Source organism: Staurois parvus, unplaced genomic scaffold, assembly GCF_062004578.1.
Source record: "Staurois parvus isolate SC_StPar_1 unplaced genomic scaffold, SC_StPar_1.0 ptg000159l, whole genome shotgun sequence".
Classification (NCBI taxonomy): Eukaryota; Metazoa; Chordata; class Amphibia; order Anura; family Ranidae; genus Staurois; species Staurois parvus.
Genome location: NW_028317955.1, coordinates 3458233 through 3485582, shown reverse-complemented (window position 1 = coordinate 3485582; position 27350 = coordinate 3458233). Strand labels below are relative to the sequence as shown.

The window sequence follows — 27350 nt, the reverse complement described above, 5'->3', positions numbered from 1 at the left end:
AAGTGAAATGCAACATGGCAGCTGGGGGCTGCCCGAGATGCTGCAGACCTTTATGCTGGCCACACAGAACACAATCTGACTGTTCAATCTCCTAAAATTTTCCAAACAGCTATGTAATTGTAAAGACCTACCTTAAACAATTTAGGCCCTTGCTCGAATAGTTAGCTAATCTAATGGAGACTGTACGATCAGATTGTGGCCAACTGTTACTATACTGCAAAATGTACACTAAGCCCCTTTTGTTCAATTCTGTGTAAAACCGCAAATTTATACATATGTACAATCTGCAGATTACACACATCACAACCAAAATACACTTCCCATTATATGCCAACACCATTCTGCAGTGTAATAACAAATTAAGCATTTCTTTTTGCCGGCAAAATATATAAAACAAGCCGTTTAACTTGCATAAGTGAAAGATCAAGGAGGGACAGGCAGAGCAGCAAAATTAATCAGCTTTGTACAAGAAGGATTTTGCATTATGTCTAACAGTGAAGTACAAAGAATTTTCCAGAAGACTGAGGAAACAAAGTTGGGTGCATGCCTGGATAATCCATTATTGTGGAGGGAAAGAACACCGCTACCCTCAATGTGAATGGTTGATAAACTCTCATTTGCTTTGCTGTACTCCACTAAAACTAGAAACCCAATAACTATTACTTCAAGGATAAGAACAAGCTCAGAATTCACCTGCTAAGTGTAGGAAAAATCCAAATATAAATGAATAAATGTTATTCTCAGAAAACACTATCAAGCCTGATATGAGCCCCAAATTTATTGTCTTTTATACTCCCATCCTACTCAGAGTCATTATTTTCTACACCTCTCTACACGTGCTGCATTTATATCCTAAAGCTCAACTCCAAAACAGATAAACGCACAGCTGAACTATATATCCTGTATGTGAACCATTCAAACGGCAAAGGATTTTAATGTATAACTGAAGGCAAAAGTTTTGTTTTGGTTATGATTTGAGATGGCTTAGAACACCTGTCAGGCTTTTGTTGCTGTATGGGTCCCAGTTAGACTCTCTGTTTGTCCTGGCGACCACTCTCAGGGAAAGGGAGCGTGAAAAAAAAAAAAAAAAACACCAAAATTTGAGTAGTCAACAGAACAGGAATAAAGGGGGAATCTTCCCATGAGGAAACTAGTTCTGGTGACCTTGGTGCCTACTAGGGATAGCTCTCATTTTGGAGGGATTTCCTTTCAGTTCCAGTTGTGGCTGTGGAACAGGATGTGAAGGGAAATCTCCCCAACAGGACACAGATGGTGGAAAAAAATCCAAACAAACAGGGTTTAAAATCCCTTTTATACTACCCAAAAAAGCAAAAGTATTGTCTCTACTGCTCAGTAAATTTTGGACTGCTACTTGATCAAAGCAACACTAACGAGTTCATATACAACAAAGCGCTGCTATTATCACCTACTTTCTGTTATACTCTGCATTGCTACACACATCGCAGCCCATATTTAATAGCCCATTCATAAAATGCAAGCCATGGGATCAAGCCTGCAGTGCATTACAGAGTTCTCTCTGGTTGGAAGAGAGCTGGTAACATGACTAACAGGTCACATAACCAGACTCTCCTTCTGGCTTTTAACCCACCATCCAACCCATTCACTTTCACCGCATGCCAAGAGATCCAGACTTCTGAAGCCAGTGATGCGTAATGTGGCTTTTCTCATTAACCACTAAGTCAATAGCCTCACTTTTCTATGCTACATTTGTGTAATACACCTTGGTTAATCAACCACCCCCCACCGGATTACCAGATGGTGCACAAAGGGAAGGTCACCACGCTGTTCTTGCCTATCCCATAACTAGGAATTGCAAGAAGCAAATCTGAATAAATATTTAGACACTTAAACCATATTTTTATTAGATAACTGGACATTTTTTTATTTTACAACTGTCCGGAACTCAATGTTATGCTTCACATGTGCCAACCAGAGTGGTTATTCTCCAGGCACATAGGCCAGGTTTTAAAACAAGAATAGGGCACCAGGGGTTTGAATAGTGTGCTGACCCAGGGCAGACCAAGCAATGTAAATTATATCTTCTAAGAATCTGAGGTATGTAATTATATTTGCAATGTACCTGCTGCATATTTAGAGCACACACTCTGCATATACTCTTTTTACAGGGAATATCATGCAGAATATGACTTGTATAAGGGGCCTAAGAAGAAGACATCCTGGCTGTAAAATAGTTGGTCAAAAAAGCTGAATTTTTCTTTTGATGTTACATTACTGCCCAGGAACTAGCTAAAAGCTTGAGAGTTATAAAAACGGAACCCTACAATGTGAGGCTTCTCATACAAGCAGTATACTTTGCTAAACATGTAAAAATCATTTCTTAATTATAAATCCTATGCAGTCAGAAGCTTAAATTAGATTGCCTATTTACCTTCCATTAGCTGGAGGTGATAAAACAAAACCTACAAATCAACCTTCAGTATTAATTTAAACAGAGAGCTTATATTCTACACACACACTCCACTGGTAGGAGAGAGCTCATTGTGCTTGCACTGGTTTTATTGGAGACGGGAAAGAAGAATGCTGATGGTAGAGCATTTAATGCCTTTTCTGTTTGTCAAGATTACAAAAACATTGCGTTGAAAGCTTGGTCAGTAATCAATATATACAATGGGACTTAATACCAATAGAGGAAATGTCAGTTAACTCACAATGTAAATAATTTCTTCTACCTGCTAGAGTCAACAAAAAGGATTCTAAACTTAGGTGGTACTGCCAAGGGTCAGGTGCCAAAGGTCTGGTTACTATTCAGCTGTAGAAAGTGATCACTGGGAATCTTTAGCCAGCCATACATGGATCGAATCTTGATTAATCGAGAATTGATCCATGTATGGGCAGGCTGGTTCATTGATCGACTTCAGTATAGCCAGCCTGTTGGATATTTTGCATGCAATTTTTGCCACTAGCACTAATCACTGTGTTTTGCCAGCAGGGAGCTAGAACACAATAGCTCTGTGGAAGGGATTTCCCCATCAACACCGACTGTGATTATGGGGAATCGAGCGATCTTCTTTCCTACAACCCATGGTTGTAGGAAAGAAAATCAAATCATCTATGGCTTGCCTTTTTCAATCTAATTTGCCCCACCACTAGTTTTCTCTGAAGCCATTGTTATAAATTAGCTTAAAATTAGCCTGCGTACTAAGCAGAATGAAAGCAAAAATGTGTCAAAATGTATGTCTGACCAGTTCAACTGGTTTTTCTTTGGAGAGGATGCCATTAAAATAGTTGCAGTAGCATCATACAGCACAGTCAACAAAGTCCTCATTATCTAAAAATGTGAAATACAAGAAGAAAGACGACTTCAATAACAGAGGGCAGACCTTTTTTGATTCAAACACAGCACTTGCAACCACAGATGAAAAAAAGCATGTAGGCCAGGGGTGTCCAAACCAAAGCCCTCCAGGTGTTGAGGAACTGCAAGTCCCATAAGGCCTTGCAAGACTCTGACATCCACAGGCAACACACCCAGAGAAAAGGCATGATGGGACTTGTAGTACTTCAACAGCTAGAGGGCCATAGTTTGGACACCCCTGATGTAGGCTGAGAACTCAAAATGGGGTCCCATAAATAATGTTTAGCTGCCCCCATTGTTAAATGTGTTGCTCATTTTACTGGGTACAAACTTTTCTTGGTATCCAATGTTATATGTGCACCCATTAGCACCTCTGACCTACCAGGATGAAAATCCCTGAAATACCAATATGATCACTAAACAAGGCTGCTGGTAGTGACACTTGGCTCAGAAATAAAGAGAAAAAAAATTCTTGCAATAGGGACATCTGTTCCAGTAAAAGTTGTCCAAGAGCTCATTTCCTCTCATTTTGTAAAGGTTTTCTTTTACATCCTACTGTGTCTATGGGACAGGAAGTGAAGATCATTCCTGATGGGCTTAACAATTGCATATTCAGCCCCATACTTGGCTTTCAGATATACAGTACGTTAAAGTGCACCTAACAAAGCAACACTATCCTCACCTACTAAGCAAATTAGTTCCTTGGCTCTTATGATGACGCATCGAATTTAGTGCAGAGTCCCTGGACTGAAACATGTCAGGAGATAAGTAATTCTGACACAAGTACACAGCCTGCTTGTTCTCGTTCTAGGACTCAAAGGTTTTAAAGCCAGTTAGCCACCAATGGCAGTCTCATACTATTATAGGATACAAGCATTATGGAAGCTGCTATTGCCGATGACATTAGAAAAGTCCACTTTCCTTGCTGTCGCACTGATTCAATAGCTTTAGTTCTTTCAAAGTCATTAATCTAGAACAAGTATGCAGCTCAGGACAGGACTCATTGTGACTTTATTTAGCAGCATGCTTGCTCTGGGTCCGATTCAGAAAGTTTTGGGTTAGCATGACTGTAAGGAACATTTTCAGAAACAGCAGCCACCACACTCCTCATGGTACAGGTTTTCTTTATGAGATCAATCTGCCATCCTACAACTGCACCTACCAAGCTGCTGGATCAGGGTAAGGAAAAAAAAAAGAAAGATACTTATTAGTGTGTGACCTGCAGCGTTGTATTACCTCACAGTGACCCAAATACTGAAAGAGCCTCACTGCAGTGAAAAGGAGAAAGAACAGTTTACAGGAGAAAAAAAATAGCTAGATCAGCTCTGTACTGCAAAACCCAGGCAATGAATCAGCTTCTATCATCAGCTGACTATATAGAGAACCTATTAAAAGCTTTCCTTAGAGAGCTCAAGAAGCCTATCTAAAAAGGCAGGTTTGCTAAATTCCAGAATAACAATGACAGAAAGAGAGACAAGGGAATCTACTTAGTTTGCAAGCAGAGCAAGGAAAAATAAAGAGTTGAGTTTGGGACAGCAATACCAGAACATCATTAGAGTACAATACTAGTAATCTATGTTTCTCAGGCTTAGTTGTCAAGAACACACAAAGCATTCTAAGTCAGGAACTGGCACTCTACAGGTCTAGAGCCATTGAGGAGCTATTAGTCCTTGCCATGCCCTGCTGCTTGTTTGGACTAAATTCCTCAACAACTATAGACCCTCTGTTTTAAGAGATGTTAGGTCATATACATTACACTATACCTGCAATAGAGCTATGGAAACAAATAAAAAAGGTTAATTCTTATCCACTTCAATCAAGCATTTTCAGCCATTTGATATTTTCAGAACCAGGATGATACAGAATAAGACTTTTGGCATTAAACTCACTATATACAAGCTCTTGGCTCTAATAAGATATATTTTACTATCTGTTCAGAAATATGAAAATGGCTGAACCATAACAAACTTAAAAAAATAAAGTGCAAAGTTTAATAGTTGCAGCATCTTAATGCAGAGAAATGTGACAGGCTTGATGGCAATTACAGAACAGACACAGGAATTAGAACATTAATCTGTTAAGACACTACAAATAGGCTTTAAGGGTTGAAGAGTAAACATTCAAAAATAAACTAAATACAAATAGGCCAATGAAAAATGAAAAGTTATAAGAGTGACAGACCTGGCTTTAGAGCCAACGTTATGTTTTAGGAGAAACAAACATATGAAGTCTGACTAGGGTCAGCTATTACCCATTTTACTTCACCCTAGAGCCTGGTCTGTCTGTGGATCCATCAAACTGCAGTCAGCTGTCTTTCTACACTGCTGCAAAAGGCTACAATTTGACGGACAAGTTAATGAGCAAACAGAGTAGGATAAAATGAAAAGATGTGAAGGGGAAAAGTGATGGGCCTAGCTCTAGAACCAATAATTTGCAGAGATAGGCCAGATGCTCAAGTCTGATCGGAATCACAAGTCCAATCTCCCCTTTGCTAAATAGCTCTAGAGCTGGGTCTATCTGTGGATCCATCAAACAGCCTCCTGCCTTGAGACTTGTCACAGGAGACAACAGTTCGAGGGATGAGAAACAGGGAAGGGCTGGAGATGCAACAAAAATATGGAGCGATTTAGTAAGGGAATGAGTTTAGAAGAGGTCAGTTCCCCTACAATTGATATTACAGCAATGGGTAGATGCTGGTGGGCCGATTCACACAGTGTCTTCTTATTGCACTTGTGGAAACTCTCTACTGAAGAAATACAATCCTTCTGTTGTAATCTACAAACTGTATCTTAAATAAAAAATGCAACATTAAATAGGAATAAGAAGAAGTAGTTATGTGATTCAATCCATGAGCATTACACAAAAATGATCTCAGAAGGCGACTGATCCCAGTGCTTCTGGAGTCCAGGAGGGTCCAGCCCCATCCTACACATGCTCACCTGTTCCAATGCTCAGTATACAGTATAGCCATTCTGCTGTAGTCAAATTTCAAAGGGCTCAGATCAGCAGGCATTTTCGCTCTGAAAAATCCACAAAAGGGCTCTCCAAGACCAGCTTGGCCCCTTGTTAACATTGTAAATATTTGTCCTCAGAAATGTACTGTAAAGCACTAGGTTTCTGCTTCTAAAATTCACCAGAATTTCTAAGCAGGTCTGAGAACTTCCTAATTGGCTCATGAGCAATTAATTCTCCTAAAATACATTTGGTGCCAGATTCCAAATTTAGGCTCATTGGCTCTGGGGACTTAACTACCCTTTTTCTACAATAGATCAAAGAAAAGACTTGTGAGCATGGGATACACTGTAATCCAACTCCATGGAAACCAGAAAATGACCATCTACTTGTAAATTCTCTTTGGGGTCCAGGTGCCTCTTTGAGGTCTTCAAGCCATGTACAGTTTCTTTAGATCTTCCACCTCATAGGGTTATTTAAGCATGTTAAAAGAGAACTCACACCCTTAATTAAATCAACTTACCAACAAACATGGCATTAAAACATGCAAAAAAAAAGTAAGTAAAAAGTGAAGGCAATGTAGAAAAAAATAAAGTCAACCATGTAAAAATAGAAAAAAAATATTTCCCTTAACCTTAATGTTAAAGTTATATAGGAAAGTGAAAAAAGGCTATGAGGACATTAAAATAGGCCAACTATTAAAATTTAGAGTGGTTTGCCATTGAGCCTGCGTCTTCTCAGCATGCCTCCACCAGGTTAACCGCACCTCCTAATGTTTTTCATCGTGACCTCCTTACCAGGGTTTCTGACCTGTCAACCTGAGAATAGCATCATACAACACTGCAGGTACTATATGACTGACAGCCGTCCAGTAATGATGCAAAAGGGGGTTGTTTCGAAGATTAACATTGGGGCGCCTGAGAGCCTGTTCTAAAGGATTCATCTTGAAGGATACATTTACATAATATTCTGTAGGAAAAATAAGGATCAGATGCAGTGAGAAAAAAAAATGTACACACACTGGGACGCAACAAAGAAACCATAAACAATGAGGCATTTTTTTTTTAAATTTCCATAAAGAGAATGACCTCATTAACAATGGAAACCTTGTTCAATTCTAGCTCATTTCTGAGAAAGTCTCATTTGAAGTTTTAGTATTTCCTGGGTCCAATGATCAATCAATCAGCTGGCTTGCTGGCAGTAATGTTAAAGAAGTTTTCATCATTCTCCATTAGCCAATTTTATCCGGAATTGTCAAAAAGAGCAAAAATACAAAATTCCTAAAGTTATTAGGTCTCTAAGCTATGAGCCATACTAAATGGGTTTTTAGCACATAATGCATTTCAACAGGGCTTAGTCCAAATTTCAAACGTATCTGTTAGTTAAGCTGCCCATAGCTGGTGCGATTTTCTTTTCTGCATCCACGGGTTGCAGGAAAGAAAATCACTCGATTCCCCAATCAGCACAGTCAGCATTGATGAGGGAATCCCTCCTTCAAAAACATTATGTTCTTCCGGCAGGTGAAGGGGGGGGGGTGAGAGCGTGGGGACCCATCCCTGTCGGGAGAACATATAGTAATTATTGCTAGCAGCTATATAATCACATGAGAAATCCAAAATACTGGTTGTACCCAAGTTGATTGATGGATTGACTTGGGTACAACCAGCCTGCCCAAACATGATTCAAATTTCGGCCAATCCCTGGTGAACCACCTGAAATTTGAACAGTCTATGGCTTTATGCCACTTTTTGATATTGGTAAGAGCTGTGGATTGAAATTTTTGGGATAATTTATAAGATAACAAGTGCAAATTAGTGCCTGTAATAAATAAAGAAATATAAAGAAAACTACGTGGAATAAAAAACAAAAAAAAAACAGCAAAACATCTATCTTAGTGGATGGAGTCTAATGCCCGACTGAAAAGAATACACTTATTTGCAGCCTCTTATGATGAGAGCACCCAAACACCCATGGATTTCCTACTACAAAACATTGAGCTTGTTTAAACAGGAGCTCAGGGGAAGCAGGTATTTATTAATGGCAAGCAAAGAGTGCTTTTTTTTTGTCATAAATACAGACATTGCTGATCCTGACACTTGTTTTTCCAATAAATGTGAAGTGTGAATTTTAATGTAGGGTCCATTTTAAATAATTAGAAACTGCCAACATATAAGTAAATGATCTGGCCAGAAGAAAAACCATATAAAACCTTCAAATGATAACAAAATCATCAGTCAATGAACCAGAATAGTTGATTTCCAGTTTTCAATATGATGATACATTCCCTTTAAGTGACAAATAGTCCACAGACTGAGAAAACTTTTACTGGACCAGCATAAAAAAAAATCCTTGATATGAACACCTTGAAAAAAATGGAATGATGACAAGATTTATACTTTACCCAAAACACTTTTGTTATCTAAAATTTAAAGAAACAGGGCATTCACAACTGGAAATTGTTTAAAGGATTCAAGGATAAATGAGAGGAGAGGAGGTGGAGAGGGTGTTTAGGTATGGAAAGCTATACATAAACACAAATGATATGATGAATATATTGTCATGGTAATATGAATAAATGTTATCAATGTGTACTAATGTTTTAATTTGCATGTATATTTTGTACTAGTACTGTGCACTTGTTGCATATGCAGTGGCTGCTCCCTGGTTAGCTGAACCTTAAGGGTCTATGTACAGTGGACATAAAAAATACTTCTTATAAAGGCGTTTTGCATTTTTTTTTCTTCAGCCTGTAGAAGTAGTTCTATGTTAGCCTATGCGTCCATGCACATTCAAATGTTTATAGGCATATTTTCAGAGGAGCGTTTAGAGGCAGAAAAAAACCCCCAAAACATCAGAATAGCGTTTTTGAGAGAAGCTTTTGGGCAGAAAAATGCTTAACATGCATAAACATGGCATTTAGGAGTGTTTGATAATTTTTAATGTACATTTGTAAACACCATAAGGGGATGGTTTGGGAAAAAAAGCTTTTTAAAAGCAAATGCCCATAAACTCTTTGCAATACAAGCCACTAAGACCACTTTTCATGCTGTTTTTTTCTACCAGAGGCTCTGGCATTTTGTTCTGGCCCTAGTGTTGAACCCGAAAAGATAAATGTACTTTAAAATAAAATGAACTCATTGTTTTTGGGGTTTTTTTTAATCCCTTTCCCTGACCTGAACTAACTCTCTCCCCAGATGCATACTTCCCTTCAACAGACATGTGAAGCCTCCACTGGATTTACATCATACCCCGCCTGCGCAGCAGCTCACCATGGATTACTCTGGGGCTGTGTCCAAGGCCAGAGAAGGCCCCATGAAGTTTATGAGGAGCTAAGGCTTAGGTACATCCAGTGCTTAGAAAAATGTCAGTATATGATGTAAAACTGTGTAAAGGCTTTAGCTGCCAGATTGAGGTACATATGCAACTGAGGAGGTTGTGGTTTGTTTAGGTCAGGGAGAGGGGAAAAAAAGGAGTAATTTAAGATGCACTTATCCAATAGATGCCCAGAGCTTCTCTTTTAGGTTTAAAAAAAATGCCAATTTTGTTTCTGTGCAGCCTATCCTAATAGATTAGTCTTTTTTTTTTCTAAGACATACAGAGGAGTTTTTCTTTATTGACTATTTTTTTTGTAATGTGAACAGGTGTAAAAAAATCTGTTTACAAGGTGTAAACAACTGCTGGAGTAAAATTTCAGCAGACAGAAACTGGAGCGATGACACAGTTTGCATAGTTTTAATACTACTTTTTTTCCCATCCTGGGGTGAAAGATCAGGTCAGATGGGAACCTCTGCAGCAACAAATCATTCAGATTGGCTACTGAGAACAACAAACCATTCATCCCCACTGCAGTGATCTGTTCTTGAAAAGAAGGACAGGGCAAGGCTAAATGAACTTTGCCCTCTTCCAATATGGCCATCACATCTGAAAATTCCGATGAGGTCAGTGACCCAGTAGTTGATGATACCAGCTCTATGGTGTACCAGTAGACCTGAAAATCACTGAAAGCCCATCATTAAAATCTTCAAGCTGAAACAATGACTTTTATAAAAATACAAAATGTAAAGAGAAATGTAACTATATCTGTTTAAAACTGCACCAGGCAGTAATATGGCTACAGTGGAATACCAAGTAAACTGTTAAACACAATTTTGAAATACAAATTTGATCCTCTCCAAATATTTTTCCTTGAGTCCTTTGTAAAAAGCTCTGTTTAAACCAACGTTCTCTAAAGAAAAAAAAAAAAATACACTTAGATCAAACATCAGCAAGTACATTTTATGTTGGTGCAGTAAACAAGGGACTCAATCTGCAGGCCAGACATTCCTGTCTACTGTGTAGTGGTTAGTAATGGGTTAGGTGGACACATGCTTAAGGACAACAGCGGATGACCCATCTCCATGAGTGCTCGGTTGTAGACATGGGCTGTTTTGACATGTAAGAGGAACAGAAAAATTACAGAGCTAGTCACCATTACCTTGGGCTTCTTCCAGTAATCCTGAGGTAGATATCATACAGGAATGCTGGGGCCTTATGGCTTACAGCAATCCAATAGTGATATAATAGGTGATTGGAGGTTAGATTTACATTGGGCCGTCTGAAGGCCTGTTCGAGAGGATTCCTCTTGAAAGTAGAAATTACATGGTATTCTAAGAAAGAAAAGTTCAATGGCTTAACCATGTAATGAACGGCAGGAAAAAGTGCACAGATTTTCTAACCATAACACCATAAAACATCATAGCTACAATTGGGACATTCTGGGCCTACCAACAAAAAAAACATGGGGTAATAGCCTGCAATATACATGTCTACATGCCCAACGCTAAGGGTGGACAGCTTAGCTTGGTTTATGTCTAACTTCCCTATGACCCTATCTGTAGCTTCTCTTTTTCTGTTCCTCTTATCTTCTTTCCAGATCATTTTCTTCTCTAAATAACCACCAGCAGTGATTACTTAAGCTGGCCATACACTAGTAGATTTAGGAATGTTCGTCCGGACATTCTCACCAGTACACTTCTTGACTTCAGTGATGTTTGAAAGTACTTTGCTTTTAACATTCAAATTTGGAATGAATGTAATTTCTAGAATGCAAACCGTATTCATTCTTAGAAATTTTCGAGAAAAATTCCATCCTGCTCTTTTGAATTTTCTCTTCACCGCCGTCATAAACGAACGCTGATTTGACCCCACTAACCGTTTACAAAAATAAATGAACGTTCCCGAAACTAAGGTTATCAAGCTAAATTCTTCTAGTGTATGGCTAGCTTTAATTTCCAAAAGAGTGTCAGTTAATTGGACCAATATTTAAATGTTATTCTGGTGCCCCCAATATGATGTAACCCAATAAATACAAATTGTTTGCTTGTGCCACATGAGAAAATTAATTTTCAGAATGAAGATGTAATACATTTACGCCCCAAGCAGAGATTTATCCCATACCATGTTAAGAATCTTGATTTAGACAAATAAATCTTTTATTGTGCACAGATAGTCAAATAATGCATGTGGCCCAATTGTCACTTTCTAAAATTAGATGGCTTTTTAAAGTAACCAGATCAGTAAAAGGTTTTAGAGCAAAGTCAAGGATGATTCTTTTTTTTGTTCCATCCCTTTTTAATATATTCTTCAGGTTGGCAGGTGTGTGTGTGTGTGTGTGTGTGTGTGTGGGGGGGGGGGGGGGACACCAGTCATTTCATAACATGTTACAGCCTGGATAGATATGGGTGTAATATTTAACATGTCATGAAGGTATGAAGGGTGAATTTATCCTTTAATGCTAAACTCAATAGTCCTGTCATAAAATACATGGAGAGCTTTTGCATCACAAATGCAAAACCAAAGCTCATTTACAGTCAAGGCTTCTCATATCGTCAATATACAAACCAGGCAGAACCATGTGGGTGATAATTGCTGGTATGGGTGAACACTGCTTCATCAGTACACTAAACAGGATTTAACGTGATCCTTTAATATTTGTTAAAACCAAAAAGTAGCGACTACTTCCCTCTATGTAGTATAATATTTCTCTATCACTACAACTAGGAAAGCATATTTGGTGTATCTTTTCTTTATTATGTTTAGGACTTAAATTTATATATTTTTTTCCCCCAAAGTGTGGCAAATGTGAAATATTGCATATCAATATTATGTAATTTAACCAGGCAGCAAGATGAGCTTGAGGCTCTGTTTCCTTTGTTAAAAAGCCCAGTAACAGAACTCAATAACTGAAGTCAAAGTTTACATATACAAGTGAATGAGTCAAAGCTGAGGTTCCTCACTTACTAGAAGGCTCTGCCCAAGGTTTCAGTAAAAGACAAGCAGAATAAAATGCGGCTATTGCTTTGTTGTCTCAGTGCAACTGATAACAGTCTGGGATTTATCATGTATTAAGTGTTTTTATAAAGTGAAAAAAATGTATTAAATCTGACCTACAACCATTTAAGTTTTCCTTTTACTCACCTCTTTTTCTCCAAAACAGACCTCAATGCTATTAATCTAGTAATAAACTTCCCCCCGCATAAACCCCTAATGATGAATGTACAGTGCCCCTGCAGGTGCAGGGATTAATATCAAATATGGACTGCATGACTGTATGGAGAATCGACGGAGGGTGCCTTGGGCCTACAAACAACCTGAATGGACCATGGAATACCTATAGTCAATATCTGGTGAAAACCTTCCAATGGTAATTGTATTGTTTTTGCCAGCCTTCAAGAACAAAAGCACATCTGACATTGCCCTTAGACTGTGGTCACTTTGCAGGGGGCTGAAGACTTAGCTATGCACAAGTAAAAGATCTATTCTTTTCATAGCTGAATTAAACTATTTAAATGTCATTCCTGGGCATTAACTGAAGAGAATAGAAAAACATGCTGAACTTAAGTAAGCTTAAAAAAATGAAATGTGGAAATAAAACACTAGCACATTCAGCAGTGCATTCCATAACTGAGGGCTGCAAAGTTTCTGCAAATTAAGATCTATAAAATCAGCAGCAGATCTGCCTCAAGAAACTAGCCTTCCATTAACATTAAGGATTACAAAGCATATAATTTCAAGACAAAATGAAGAGGTCATACCAACTTCACCCCAGTGGAAAGGATTTGTGCCTCCTGTCGTACAATTGTATACTATAATATTTTTAGGCCTAAAAGGAAAAATATGGAGAGATTACAATGGGCATTACAGAGATGTTAAACAAGGTGGCTTCCAGACAGAAGCCAGTGATGAGTCCTTGTAAAGTTCTGTACCTATTAATTCCGGAATACCAGGCAGCAGCTACTGTTGTGTTCACAACTACATCTACTGGGATCAGATCTGCCACAGCATTGTTGGAAGCTCTCATAGTGCGAAGGATTCCCTTTCCTGCCTGTAAATTTAATACAAAAACAGAATACAAAACATAGTAAAAATTAAAACTTACTTGCACCCACATTGCTCACAAATTAAATGAATCGTCAATATTTACTTCAGCTGGTTAAAAATGAGTTGTTTTAAAAGGAAACATGGAAGTAGTCATTGTTGACCCATTATTCTGAAATTGCTCATTGCCTGGCTGCCACATCTTGCTTGATTACTACCCTTCAATTACCTACAACAAGTCAGCAAGGACAACTCCTATGTTTCAAAAGTTAAGGCTGCAGTGGCTATTTAATCCCATGCTGCGGAACTATTTAAACACTTGTTGACAGTCATTTACAGAAAATTTAAATCAATGTGTTGCTATTATGATTGTGAATATGATTGTCAACAAGTAGTAAATGTCTCAGCAGGAAGAGATTAAAACTACCCATGCAGTCCTACCAACATAACTCACTGACTGGTGGACTAATGGGTAGCACTATGCAGGAGCTTGGGGTATTGAGTAAATTGTTGAATGCAGGTAAAAAAACTTGAGCCTTTAGAACCACTTTAAATGCTTTTAAAATGCATTTATTGATTTTCTAATCAATACATTATTGTATTATTTGGTACTTTTAACATCTAGTTGGAGTTTGGCTTTAAGACAGCAGGATCATTATTGCAAAACTCTTTGAGATGTAGAGATCTAAAATTAATCTACTTACCGCAATGAACAAACCACTTGGGCCATTGAAATTATCAATCCAGCCCTGTTGAAAACAAAGAACAAACATTATCTACAATATAAGTCTGCATCAGAGAATGGATAGTGTAACCTGGTAACACTATGGCCAAACCTTGAGTCAAATACCATGCATGCCAATTCATGAAACTGTTGCCAAACTCCTTTTTATATCTTCCTGAAGATTAAAAGACAACAGGTGCCCCTGGTCTGGTTAATTTGGGCAGAAGCACTATTTCCTTTGCTCCAGTAGACACACAGTATGCAAAAATTAAAAGCCAAGTTAGAATCTTATATTAGGTGTCCCTTTTGTGCATTTTAGTCTGTCACCACAACAAACTATTACGGACAACATTTTTCTAATGCACTTTTAAGTGATGCTCAGATGAGCAGTGTTGATGGTGTAAGAATATTGGGAGCTTTCCAAAAAGCTTCAAGAAATATCTCTAGAAAGGACAGCAGGAGATATATGTTAGTTACACTTACCTCCATGCTGTCATTTCCAAGGCAAAACCTGAAACTGTACCTGGAGCACAGCTCTACCACTTAGGTAAGACTTCTGGTCTCTGGGAAATCTATATCCTATCCCGGTTATTGTCTGGAAAGAATCAATCAATGCCAGTTGCAGCCACATAGATTCCTACTGCCATTCTACTCTACCAATCCTGTAAAAAAAAAGTAGAGCGCGGAAATATTGAATTATATTGCTGAGCTCCAGGCACAGTTAAGAAAGCTGGATCACAAAAAGCACAGCATGGAGGTAAATGTAATTAACACATTACACTTCACTCACACAGACCTTGCCAGAGATATTTCCTGGAGCTTTCCATGAAACATGAAGAGTTTTAACTGTAGATTTAAATTAAAACAATGCCAATCATGCCTGATTTGAAGTAACAAAAATGATGCTCTTTGGACTTAATCTCCAGCCTGTTTACACTACAATATCGAAGTCAAAAGGAAAGCTGGAGGGTGGAGCAGGTCTTCCACATCTTGACCTTTACCATATAGCAGCAGCCCAAAGCCAGATTACTGATTGTTTTTTCCACATGCAATCTAAATGTTGGGCTACCCTCAAACAGCATAGGACTCCCTTTACCACTATCATCCCTTCCTGGGTCTAACTAACATCACTGGCCCACATCAAACCTCCCTCCCTTAGCTGTTTCATTCCTAAAACGTGTGGAAGAGGCTATAAGTCCACTGGGCCTCAAACCATGGACAGCTCTGCACTCTGTAGTACTTCCCCAGCCAAGTGAATGGCTTCAGTACATGCAACACAAACTTTTTTATGCCCATCTTACCACCATAGAGCAAGTATTCAGAGACTTAACCCTTTTATGCCCCCATAGCTCTGACTGCCCATGTGTTGTATCTCAACTCTATAATAACCTCCTAACCCATGAATTTCCTAATCCTATTTTATTAGACTGGAAGAGGGTATAGGGACATCCCATCTCAGAGGATAACTGGAAAAATCCTTTTTTTACTGACTTAAGTTAAGCATTCTAAGCCAAATGCAGGAGAGGAACTACAGGCTGCTAACTGGATGGTATAGATGCCCTTCTATGTTGCACAAGATGTTCCCATCAATTCTTATCTGGTGCTAGAGATGTGAAGAAGAGGGGTTACTATATTCCATGTTTGGTTGTCCTACACACAAATTACACCATACTGGAGATCTATTTTCCAGTTTTATATCCAAATTACAGATACCGCATGGCCGGAGACTCCAGAAGTACCACTGCTATCCATCATCCCTGAATCAGTTACTCGAATCAAAAAGGGACTCCAATTTCTCCTATCTGCAGGCCAAACCTTGATCCCCAGACATTGGAGGTCATCAATAATCCCCAGTATTAGAGAGTGGGTTAATCATAATACGAGCAAGCAGAAATTGACAGTTAGTTTGCAGGATAACATGGAAACATGGTGTACGTGGATTGACTTCTCTAGTTCTAGCAGACTTCAGCCCTTTCTCCGACTACTACAACTTGTTACCATCAGTACTTAAGAAACCAGTAGGTGGACTTCCGGATCAGATACCCTCCTTTTCCTTTCACTCTTTTGGCCTTGTATTTTCATCTGTTCTGGTTCTCTCTTCTCATTCTTTAACCACTCGAAGTGATGAAGATAAAGGCAGTGTTTGCTATCAAGTTTACTTGTTGCCATGAAGACCTCATGCACTTTGGATGTTTTTGCTATCTCTTCTGGACGCTTTTCATGGGCTAACATGCAGGAAAGTTTAGAGGCAGAAAAACAAACAAAAAAAAAAAAAACACAAAAAAAAACACCATACGCCCGAGAGCAGTTTTAAAAACATCCAGTGTGAATGAGGCTGAATTGCTGTTTAAAAATACACTCCAGTTAAAGTGTTACTAAACCCACAACAGTAAAATCAGTCTGTATATGCAGTAAATCATGCTGGTTATACTCACTGTGGACCCTAAGGGGTTAATCCTCAGCATTGTGTAAAAAGGCTGTTTGATCAGGTCTTCTCTGATCTTCCCCTTCTACTATCCCCAATCCATCTGCTGATAGTACAGAGCTCTAGGAGTCACTCTGCACATGCTCAGTTTACTATGTATTGCTAGAGAGTTTGTTTTTTTTTCTTTGGGAGGGTGCATGTAATCAGCACAGGGCCAATCAGCACTGTCCAAAGGGTCAGGGGTTATGCAGCTTCATGGGACAGTCAGAGCAGAATGAAAAGTCCTACTACTTTAACTAGTGCTCAGCTGGACACTGGTAGAAGTCACAAGACTTCTATATACTGCTGATGAGAAAAGGTATTTAGCGGTTTATATTTACTAAAATAATTGCATTTCTATGTTGTGTGTACTGTGGGAGACCAGATATAGTGAATGCAGGGTCAGGGGAGACCAGATATAGTGAATGCAGGGTCCGGGGAGACCAGATATAGTGAATGCAGGGTCCGGGGAGACCAGATATAGTGAATGCAGGGTCCGGGGAGACCAGATATAGTGAATGCAGGGTCCTGGGTTTAGTAACACTAAGTTTGAAGCAATCTTTGGGACACGTTACAGGTCCCAAAAGGCTGCAGGATAATTCTCATAGTGCAGCGCGGTTCGTGTATGCACAGTGAGAAACTGGCTGTGAAGCCCCAAGGAGTCACAGCCGGCTGCCCACGGTTAACATGCCTGTGCCAGAGACCCAAAGACCGGTGAAGAACTGGCCCAGGTGAGGACGGCACTGGATCCCTGGACAGGTATGTATTTATTAAAAATCCGTAGCTACAGTTTTTGGAGCTGCTGACCTTTAATTTTTGGAACCCTAGCTAAAGCTCCTCTTTAACAAAATGTATAAAAGCAAAGGCAATGTTGCAAGATAGATTACCGACACTGCAACGCAACTTTAGCTTTAAAAAAAAATAAATAAAAAAAGTTTATATATTTCCCTTAATAACCTATCATAAAACTTAAAGAAAAACATTTTTCAATGTACTTTAGCTTACTGAACCTGACTGAGGGTTAACAAATATATATTTCTCCACTTTACTTTAAAAGCAAAGCTTCAAGTCAATTATTTACAAAATACACAACTAGAGAAAGAAGAATGTGAACTGTAGGAAAACAGGACAGACAAGATGATTACTTACAGGGAATGGTTCCTTCCAGCTGGCTCCAACAATAGATGGTCTGACAATGGCTATATTCAGTTTACGTCCCTCCTGTTGCACAATATACTCTGCCAGGGCTTTTGTGTATGTGTACGTGTTTGGCCTGTCCCCTATGAGTTTTGGGGTTATGTCATTTACCAGGCTGTCCTCCATCCATCTATAAAATGGAAGCAAAGTTAGCTTTAGCTTTGTTACAAAACAGCTAAATGACTGTATAAAAGAACACATTCTTTGTAATATGAAGTGAGACTAATCAATAAAAACATGATTTTCCATTAAGTTTTTTTTTTTTTTTTTTGGAGGAGGATTGGAGGTAGGTGGGTGTAAACGGACATGAGTCCATTTACATCTGTCAGTCCATGGAAGTGAATGGACCATCCGGAATGAATGGACCAGTGTGTTTACACCAGCTTACCTCCAATCCGATCCTCTTAAAAAATAAAAAAAAAATAAAGAAGGGGATCCCATAGCTCAGAGTGGGCTCTGCATAAACGGAGTGGACACAGACCTGTCCAACACCCACTCTGCTCTAATCAGCGGACAGATCCCCCGCTGATCAAAACAGAATCCGTCCCCTGTGAACGGAGCCTTTAAGCAAAGGATAGTCTACACACTGGTGGTCATAGCTCTATCCTCGGACAGATATAACATACAGTATTAATGTCTAATATATGTTATAATATAATTACTGACAAATTCTCCATTAATGTCATATAAAAAATTGTGCAACCATCTAACCAGGTATAAACATTAACACCTCGGTTACATCAGGTGCGACTTGGCATGCAATTTGCATGCCATGCAACTTGCAAATTGTATGCCAAGTCGCACCCTATTGTCCGCAATTACAGCAGTCAAATCAATGCAGTTCCGAATTGGTCAGAGCTGCACAGATTTCTAAAGTAGTACATGTACTACTTTTGGTGCGATTTGCATAGCATCTGTGTCAGATGTCTTGCAAATCGCACCTGAAATCAGCATCTCACCGACTTTGAAATCGTGCAACTTTCACTGTAAGTTGCACGATTTCAAAGTCAGGCTTGATGTGACCAGGGGTTCATGGTAATCCTGATCAGAAACAGGATTTCACAAAGCAGAAATGGGGAGGTTTATGGCCAACAATTCTTAAGAAAAGTACGCTTTATAGTAGATTTCCAATATATCAGTATCAATCAGTTTTAAAAGCCCCACAATGGGGTTTTCAAGGGGCTCAAATACTATTTTCCAGTACAAGATAGTGTAAATATACTATATAAATTTAGTTGTACAGCATTTTATCCTTTCGTACATTACAAGGTCAAAACACAACAAATCTTCTTTGTATTACATATCTGTGGAAACAAGAAAAATACAGCTAATAAGTTAATTGTGCTCAAGCGCAACACCACCCATCCTTCCACACCCAATCACACTCACTTATGTGACACATGCAGTATTTGTTTTACAGGTAGAGTATAAAAGGTCAAGTAACAGGTAAAAGAAGGGCTGGGTTGAAAGGAGGGAATGTGGTATTTCAAAGCTTAGAGTGAAAAATGTTGCATCACAACTTTTAAAATGGGTCTTGAAGCTGTGAAATTCCAACCAGTAAACTGTACATACAAAGAAAGAATGGTGCATGTGATCACAACGTAAAGTAACAAAACTATATATCTCAACACTTAACGTTGTAGGACATTCTACAGAGGCTGCATGCTACTTAACTATAGTTCTGTAAAACCTCCGGTACAGAGGATTTTAACCTGTAGGCAAGTGAAAACCATTTCAGTTTTCCTCTCATGATTTAAATCACAGCTAGATAAAATATAATACAATGCATACGTTGACTGGAAGACTTTCTTACCAGCCAAGATAACCCTACCCTTACTGTCTAGAATCAATCCCACTGCAGTTTAGATCTTCCCATCGGGCGTCTTCCTCTAATTTAAAGATTTGTCATTTTTTTTTATCCAGGCAGATGTGGTTACCTACTCACCTGAACCTGCTTAAATTTACTCAAGCAAAATAATTTCTAAGATATCAAGAAAGATGCATGTGTGCATATCTTTTCCCTATAAAATCTACCCCTCTTCTTAAAGCACTGGCCTTCTAACCTGCTGCCTATGCTACAAAGCGAGATTTTATATTCTTTAAAGTAGAACGAAGAATTTTCACGTTGGACAGGGTAAGGGAGGAGTATAACTCCTGTAGGGTTCATTTTTCGCCATCTGTGTCTCATTGAAGGGGCGATTTCCCTTCACTTCTTGCCCCATTGCCAAAACAGGAAGTAACTGAAAATCTCTCTAAAGTGAGGGATTCCCTGGTTGTCATCTGAACTAGTATTACCATTTCCTTTGCTTTCATTTTCCACAATATTGGTAAAAAGGATAGAGAGGGAGAATCTCCCCTACTGGGGCACATACAGCAATAAAATCCTGTCAGGTTTTCGAATCCATTCCACTCTATTTAAACCAAAAAAAGTTCTAATTTTACAAAGATAAAAGCCCAGGCCAGCCAGTCCTAGCTGGTCAATGCTCCTGTTGTTACATACTAGGCCAGTGGTTCTTAACCTGGGTTCGATCGAACCCCAGGGGTTCGGTGAGTCAGTCTCGGGGGTTCGGCGGAGGTGACCCACACCCGACTCATATGATTTGTGATGACATGCCCCGCTTGTCCATCATTGGCTGCAGGTGGTCACGCAACATCGCTTAGCCCAGTGGTCGGCAAGCCGCGGCTCTTGTGTGCCGGGCGCCCGCTCCCCTCCCTCCTCTCGGGCGGCAGGGACTCAAATGCAATGATTGGCCAGTCTCGCTGCACACTCACATCCTGATAGCCAGTGATTGGCTGTCAGGATGTGTGTAGGCGGGGCAGCGTGACGAACGTGAGAGGAGCTAGGCTCCTCTCACAGTCCGCCCTGAAGACTGGAACGGCGCGGGAATACAGCGAGAGGAACGCGCGGAGCAAAGGTAAGTGAATTGACACAGGGGGGACTTGGGGACTTAATATGGGGGATGAATTAATATGGGGAATGAATTACTATAGGGGGAATGAATTACTATAGGGGGAATGAATTACTATAGGGGGGATGAATTACTATATGGGGGATGAATTACTATACGGGGGATGAATTACTATACGGGGGATGAATTACTATACGGGGGATGAATTACTATTCGGGGGATGAATTACTATACGGGGGATGTATTACTATACGGGGGATGAATTACTATATGGGGAAGGAATTACTATAGGGGGGATGAATTACTATATGGGGGATGAATTACTATATGGGGGATGAATTACTATATGGGGGATGAATTACTATATGAGGGATGAATTACTATGGGGGATGAATTACTATGGGGGATGAATTACTATATGGGGGATGTATTACTATATGGGGGATGAATTACTATATGGGGGATGAATTACTATACGGGGGATGTATTACTATACGGGGGATGAATTACTATACGGGGGATGAATTACTATACGGGGGATGTATTACTATATGGGGGATGAATTACTATATGGGGAAGGAATTACTATAGGGGGATGAATTACTATATGGGGGATGAATTACTATATGGGGGATGAATTACTATATGAGGGATGAATTACTATGGGGGATGAATTACTATATGAGGGATGAATTACTATGGGGGATGAATTACTATGGGGGATGAATTACTATGGGGGATGAATTACTATATGGGGGATGAATTACTATATGGGGGATGAATTTTCATACCGTTTGTTACAACATATCTTTGCGAGCAATCCTTTTCGAGGATGCTGGACATAAAGACGAAGAAAAGGAACAGACTTTGTTGCGAAAATGACATGAGAGTGGCACTTGCCAAGGTAATGCCGCGCATTTCTGAACTGGCCTCTGAAAGACAACAGCAGAAGTCACACTGATTTGCGGTAAATATTCATTATTTTGTTTTTGTGTGAAAATCATGTTTTAATGGTTTTGTTCTTTGTTCTTAATGGTTTTGTTCATTTTGTGCACCTATGTATAAATATATACCTATGTTTTGAATTTTAAAAATCATATTTTATTTTTCCAATTAAGAAGGGTTCGGTGAATGCGCATATGAAACTGGTGGGGTTCAGTAACTCCAAAAAGGTTAAGAACCACTGTACTAGGCTGTTGCCTACATCAAGCTGACTGGTTCAGGAATTATGAACGAATGTGACATTCCATATATTCTCTTTAGGTTGGTTATAAACTCTGAGAAGATTTTGGCAAGCATCATTGTAGATTTTTAGTTGGCTCCATTCATCGAGTGGTAGCCTTTTGTGTCTAGATTCATAATCAGATGCTCTGTGTATTAAAATTGACATAACTAGTGTTTTCTAAAAAATGAAAACATCCGCCCTGGCAACCCTGAAGACATGTGGTATAGCTGGAAAGTCAGCAAAAGGGAAAAGCTGGAGCCATGGTATGCCAGCTAAAACAAATTCTTTATTAATAATGGTGAAAAACAACCAAAAAAAGAGTCAATGTGTTCCAGCCATCATGGCTGTGACGAAGGCCTAACCGCTGACAGAAAACTAGAGGTTTGCAGAGACCTTTCAAGCTGGGTCTAGTGGCTTTGAGGCTGATGATGAATCATATGGAAGTGGTAGCTCAGATACAACTGTTCCAGTTTTTCCTTGGAAAGTATCAACTCAGCCTGTGTTCACACAGCAATGCGGGAAACCACATGTGATCCAGATAGGAATCGAACCGCATTCCTGTAAAATCACATGTGATTCTATGCAGTGCGATTTTAACCCACTCACTTTGTATGGGTTCAAATCGCACCTGCATGAAAAAGGTGCAGGCATCTTTTTTTTTGCAGCACCGGAATCAGATCACATGTGTGTGAGCACCCATGTGATCCAACTCTGGCAAACTGCTTTTGTGAATAGTTTTTTTTTTTGGGGGGGGGGGGGGGGGGGGTTAATTTAAAATTGACACCAGCAGCAGATTGCATGAACATAGTGGAACTTCATAGTGTGAGAAGCACACTGGATTCACTGCATATATGTGAACCGAGGCTTAACAAGGTAAACTTAAGCCGCCCATAGATGGATTGAAATTTGGCCAGTTCAGCAGGAACCAGGCAAATTTTCGATCCATCTATAAGCAGGCCGGTTCTGCTGAAGTCGATCGACTTGAGGACAACCAGCCTGTCGGGTTTTTCCGTTCGATCACTGCTGGCGGCCAAAGTGATCATTGTTTTCTGACGGCTGGGAAACATCCCGCTGTCAGAATACAAAGGTTCCGTGGGAAAGACTCCTCCATTAACACAACCTATGAAATTACTTAATGTATGGCCTGCTTTAAGAGATGTGCGGGGGATGCCTGAAATTTAACCTCCGCTCTGCTCGGACTACTAGGGAGGGCAATATGTCAGTCACTGAAGCAGGGAATTAGATTTCTGGAGGTTCTATAGAAGTGATACAAGCATGGGCACAGCTTCATTTCTTGACATTTAGAAAAAAACAAAAAAATTCTGATGTCAACACTGACACATGTTGCATTTGATGACTGACTACAGATATCAGACAGCTGTGGTTGATCTCTTGAACGGACCCCTCTGCCCAGTTTCAGTGGCTTATTTTTACACCTAGTGCTACAGAGTATGAAATGGATGAGTAATTATAGAAGGCTTGGCCTTGCCGTTTGAATCCCTCCCGTCAACAGTCCATGTATTAATTCCCTCTGGCATCATAAAAAGAAGCCAAGAAAGGCATAGCATGCAATTACCTTGCTAAGTCACCTTTGTTCTAGGGCTGAGGCACTTGTAAAAGGCTTTATGAAAATGATATTGGGAGAGGGGGAAAAAAAAGCACTGGCTTTTATCTGGATATGCACTGCTGTGCCAGAGAGGGTTGGCACAATGCTAAATCCTTTATGCAAGATTTAAATTACGGCTTAACATATGACTGATATATTGCTGAGACTGAGCTGCACTGTATCACATTGCCATTGACACAAGAATAGCGAACTTGAAAAAAAAAAAAAAAGGTCATGAAGGCAGAGCTGATAAAGACTGGGAGTGAAAAACTGCCTAACCCATTTACTATATAATGCAATTCACGATTTTAAAACTAATCACCAAATAAATAAAACGTTAAAGACCTACATTTTTTTGAACTATACTGTATTTAACATGTATAAATAAATCAACATTAAAGCAGCTATATAAACGGAATCGTGCATCACTTCTGTGTTTATTAGATAAAATCACAACTCCATGCCTCAAGGAATTATTTTCTGACAGTTGCCACTAACAATGCACCAGAAGAACAGACAGTTTGATGAAACGAAGGTCAGAAAATGCTGTTTAGATTCCTCAGGAGAGTGGCAGCAAAATAGTAATGCTGTCTGAAGTCTTGACAGACAGATGGATCCCATTATCAAATTGAGACATTTTTCTATTTAAATACATTCAAAGTTTTTGTCTCTTTTTACATCTCAGTACTACTGTTCTCCTGCACTTTCTGCCTATATGCACGCCTTTCAGCTGCAGGTCATTGCTTGGAAGGGACATGGTTGGCACAGCTGCCTAGACTCCACTGGATGATGCACATGTGACAGTGTGGTAATGCAGGAGAGCATTTGGGAAACCTAGACATAGCATTATTCGCCTATAACAAGGAATGCCTGAACAAGAACTTTGATGACTGGATCAACAGGTATTATTTTAAAGCTAAACTTTAGCCAAAACAAAAAACTTATAGATTTAGAGATCTAACGTGTCAGTAATGAAGTGTGCCCCTAATGTGGCAAACGCAGTCCCCTTTTCACCAACTTGGGAGAATGTCACCAGCACACCGAGGATCACCAATACGGGTCCAAACATTTTAATGAACGATCACATTGTTACAGCAAGGCAACATTTCGGAGTCTCGCAGGACCCCTTCATCGGGCATGTGATGTTCATTAAAACGTTTGGAACCATATTGGTGATCCTCGGTGTGGTGGTGACATTCTCACTTACTGATTCTGTTCGGTTCCAGCCGACAGTCGCTGCAGCACTCACTTATACACACAGCCATTTTTAACGCAGGAATGTGTGAGTTTGGATTGTACATTTGTATTCTTTTCACCAACTTGTGACAAGAGACGGGTCAACCTCACCCCACAATGTCACTTATGCATCAACGCCATTCTCATCCCAATGCTACTCTCAGCCCATACTGCACAAAGATTTTCCAACTTGCAGGACCACAATCTAGGTGCCGACAGACAGAGGGATTGTTACTGGGTGTGGTTAAGCAATTAACTCCATAAACTCCAAACTACCACCAGATAGGATCGGCCTATGACCCATACACAGTGTTAGCAAGAACAATTATGAATTTAAAAGGAAACATTTGTATACACACTCTCCCCACGGAAAAGGTATATTCAGAGATTTATACGACAGTAGCACTCTTCAAGAGTCAGGGATTCCTTTAGTTTGCATTCGGGCATTAAAAACAGTTTTCGCACTTTCCAAAATATAGTTTAAAAATTAAAATGGTAAAAATGGTGCAAATAAAATATTTAAACAAAAACAAAGATATTACAAACTACAAGAGAGACAATAATGCAACAGAGAAATAAAAAGGAGTTGAAAATGAATACTTGCAAGTCCTGATTTGCAGAGTCCAATGAATAAACAGACGGTACAGTGGCTCTCTGAAGTCCAGTTAGGTGTTCCTTGGTTTGATGTTAAACGAGAGCTCCCAAAACGTGGTTGCATTCCACTTTTCTTCTCATTAAGGGGGGTGTTCACAGAGACTATCTGACCAATCATCTGGTCTAAGGGGTGGTTGCTGGGATGTCACCACATTTGTGACCAAGTCCCAGACACAGTTTTCTATAGGCCTTACGAACTCTGAATACCTACCCGTTACAGTTTTCTAATGCCCATATTATTGCCCAGCGTGAAATTAGCTTCGGGATGAATATAAATATGACAGGTTTCAGATGTCCAGTTCACCTAGGAGAGGAATTGGGCCGGTTCTGTTCCTCGTACTCCTACTTTAACGTTGTTTGGGCTCAAAACGCTACAAATTAACAGAGAGGTAAATATGTCTATATTCTGGCTCTGCTATTATTTCATGAGTTATGAAATATACTGAAATTTAGAGTTTTGGCTGATAACCAGTCTATCAGGAATGAGGATTGCTACGGTATTTACGATTAGGGGGAAAGCTGCAAATATCTGTTAAAAACTCTAGACACTCAAGTGGGAAAGTCAGACAGCTTTATGTGCACTGAGATTTGTATTGGGGTTAATTCTACTAGTCCTATCAACAGACTAATGGGATGTCTGCCATGCAACTGCGAGGCTGTGGATTGTGTAAAGTGGAGGAGGGAGGGGTAAGGTCATTACAGCTCTGGTCTCTTGTTCAACACAGAAAAGACAGTGACAAGTAAAATGTAATGGATAAATTTTCAACAACATGGCTGCCACACATACAGTCTGTCATGTGTCCAGTATGCACACCAAGTTGTGCAAGCAGTTGGATCATGTAGAAATCTACTGTGAAGCAATGACAGGTCCTCTTTATGCTGCTGAACAACCAGTGTTGCACGAGGTAATAGCTCAGAGGCGTCTGTGAAGCTGAAGTGAACAGGCTCCTGACTGGGACCCTCCTCCCCTCTCCTCCACTGGAAAACGTTGTTTCATAGTGTACATTGCATGTAACATGATCTGTGAAAGGGGAAAGAATCCTGCAATTCAGCAGACTTTTCCCCATTTAGAGATCTGTTACACAAAGTGTACTCTATGAAACAACTTTTCTCAATGGAGGAGGAAGAAGGAGTGATGCGGGTGCCTGTTGGGAGCATGTTCACTGCTGCTTTACAGAAGACTGAACTATTAACCCCTGCAGCGATGAGAAGAGGGAGGAATCATTTTCCATATCCCCCCACCCCTCTAGGGAGTGTGACTGGTTTTCTTTATAGGGGAATAGAGGAGATGATTCAGCTTCACTCTCAAGAAAAGGCAAGTCCCCCGAAACGCATCAGCTGGCTGCAGGATATCCAGTGGAACCAGAAGAGTTCCATCGCAGAGCCTACCTTTGTGTTGCTGGACATTATAATATGTGGTCTTTCACAATTTCTTTGTGAATATATACTATTGTACAATTTCCAATAAAGTGCTGTGGATAATGCACTAGGCTTTTCAGCCCTTTTTGTTTTGTTTGTACAATTTGGAGATTCCCCAGTTTTGAAAGGGCAGCATGGCTTACATTGCCCAGTCCTGAGTGTACAGTGGCTATTTTGATTTAAAGATGTTTTCTTAGCTTCTCTGGGAGTATTTTTTTTTAGCACTATGGTGCTGCTTTCTTCCTTTGATGGGACATACTTAATTACAAGAAAG

General features: G+C 39.7%; 1 protein-coding gene across 2 annotated transcripts in view; it reads right to left on the bottom strand.

Moving 5' to 3' along the window:
- The window catches only part of FAR1 (fatty acyl-CoA reductase 1), a 179047-nt gene that overhangs the window by 5689 nt on the left and 146008 nt on the right, over positions 1-27350 (bottom strand). The window contains exons 5-9 of one of the 2 annotated variants that reach the window (XM_089675845.1): positions 17980-18157; positions 14347-14391; positions 13531-13649; positions 13360-13427; positions 7084-7255 (exon numbers count right to left, since the gene is read on the bottom strand). In XM_089675845.1, the coding sequence (XP_089531971.1) occupies positions 7084-7255; positions 13360-13427; positions 13531-13649; positions 14347-14391; positions 17980-18157 (582 nt within the window). Of the gene's footprint in view, positions 1-7083; positions 7256-10760; positions 10933-13359; positions 13428-13530; positions 13650-14346; positions 14392-17979; positions 18158-27350 lie in introns of both variants that reach the window. The other variant, XM_089675843.1, reaches the window with a different exon arrangement.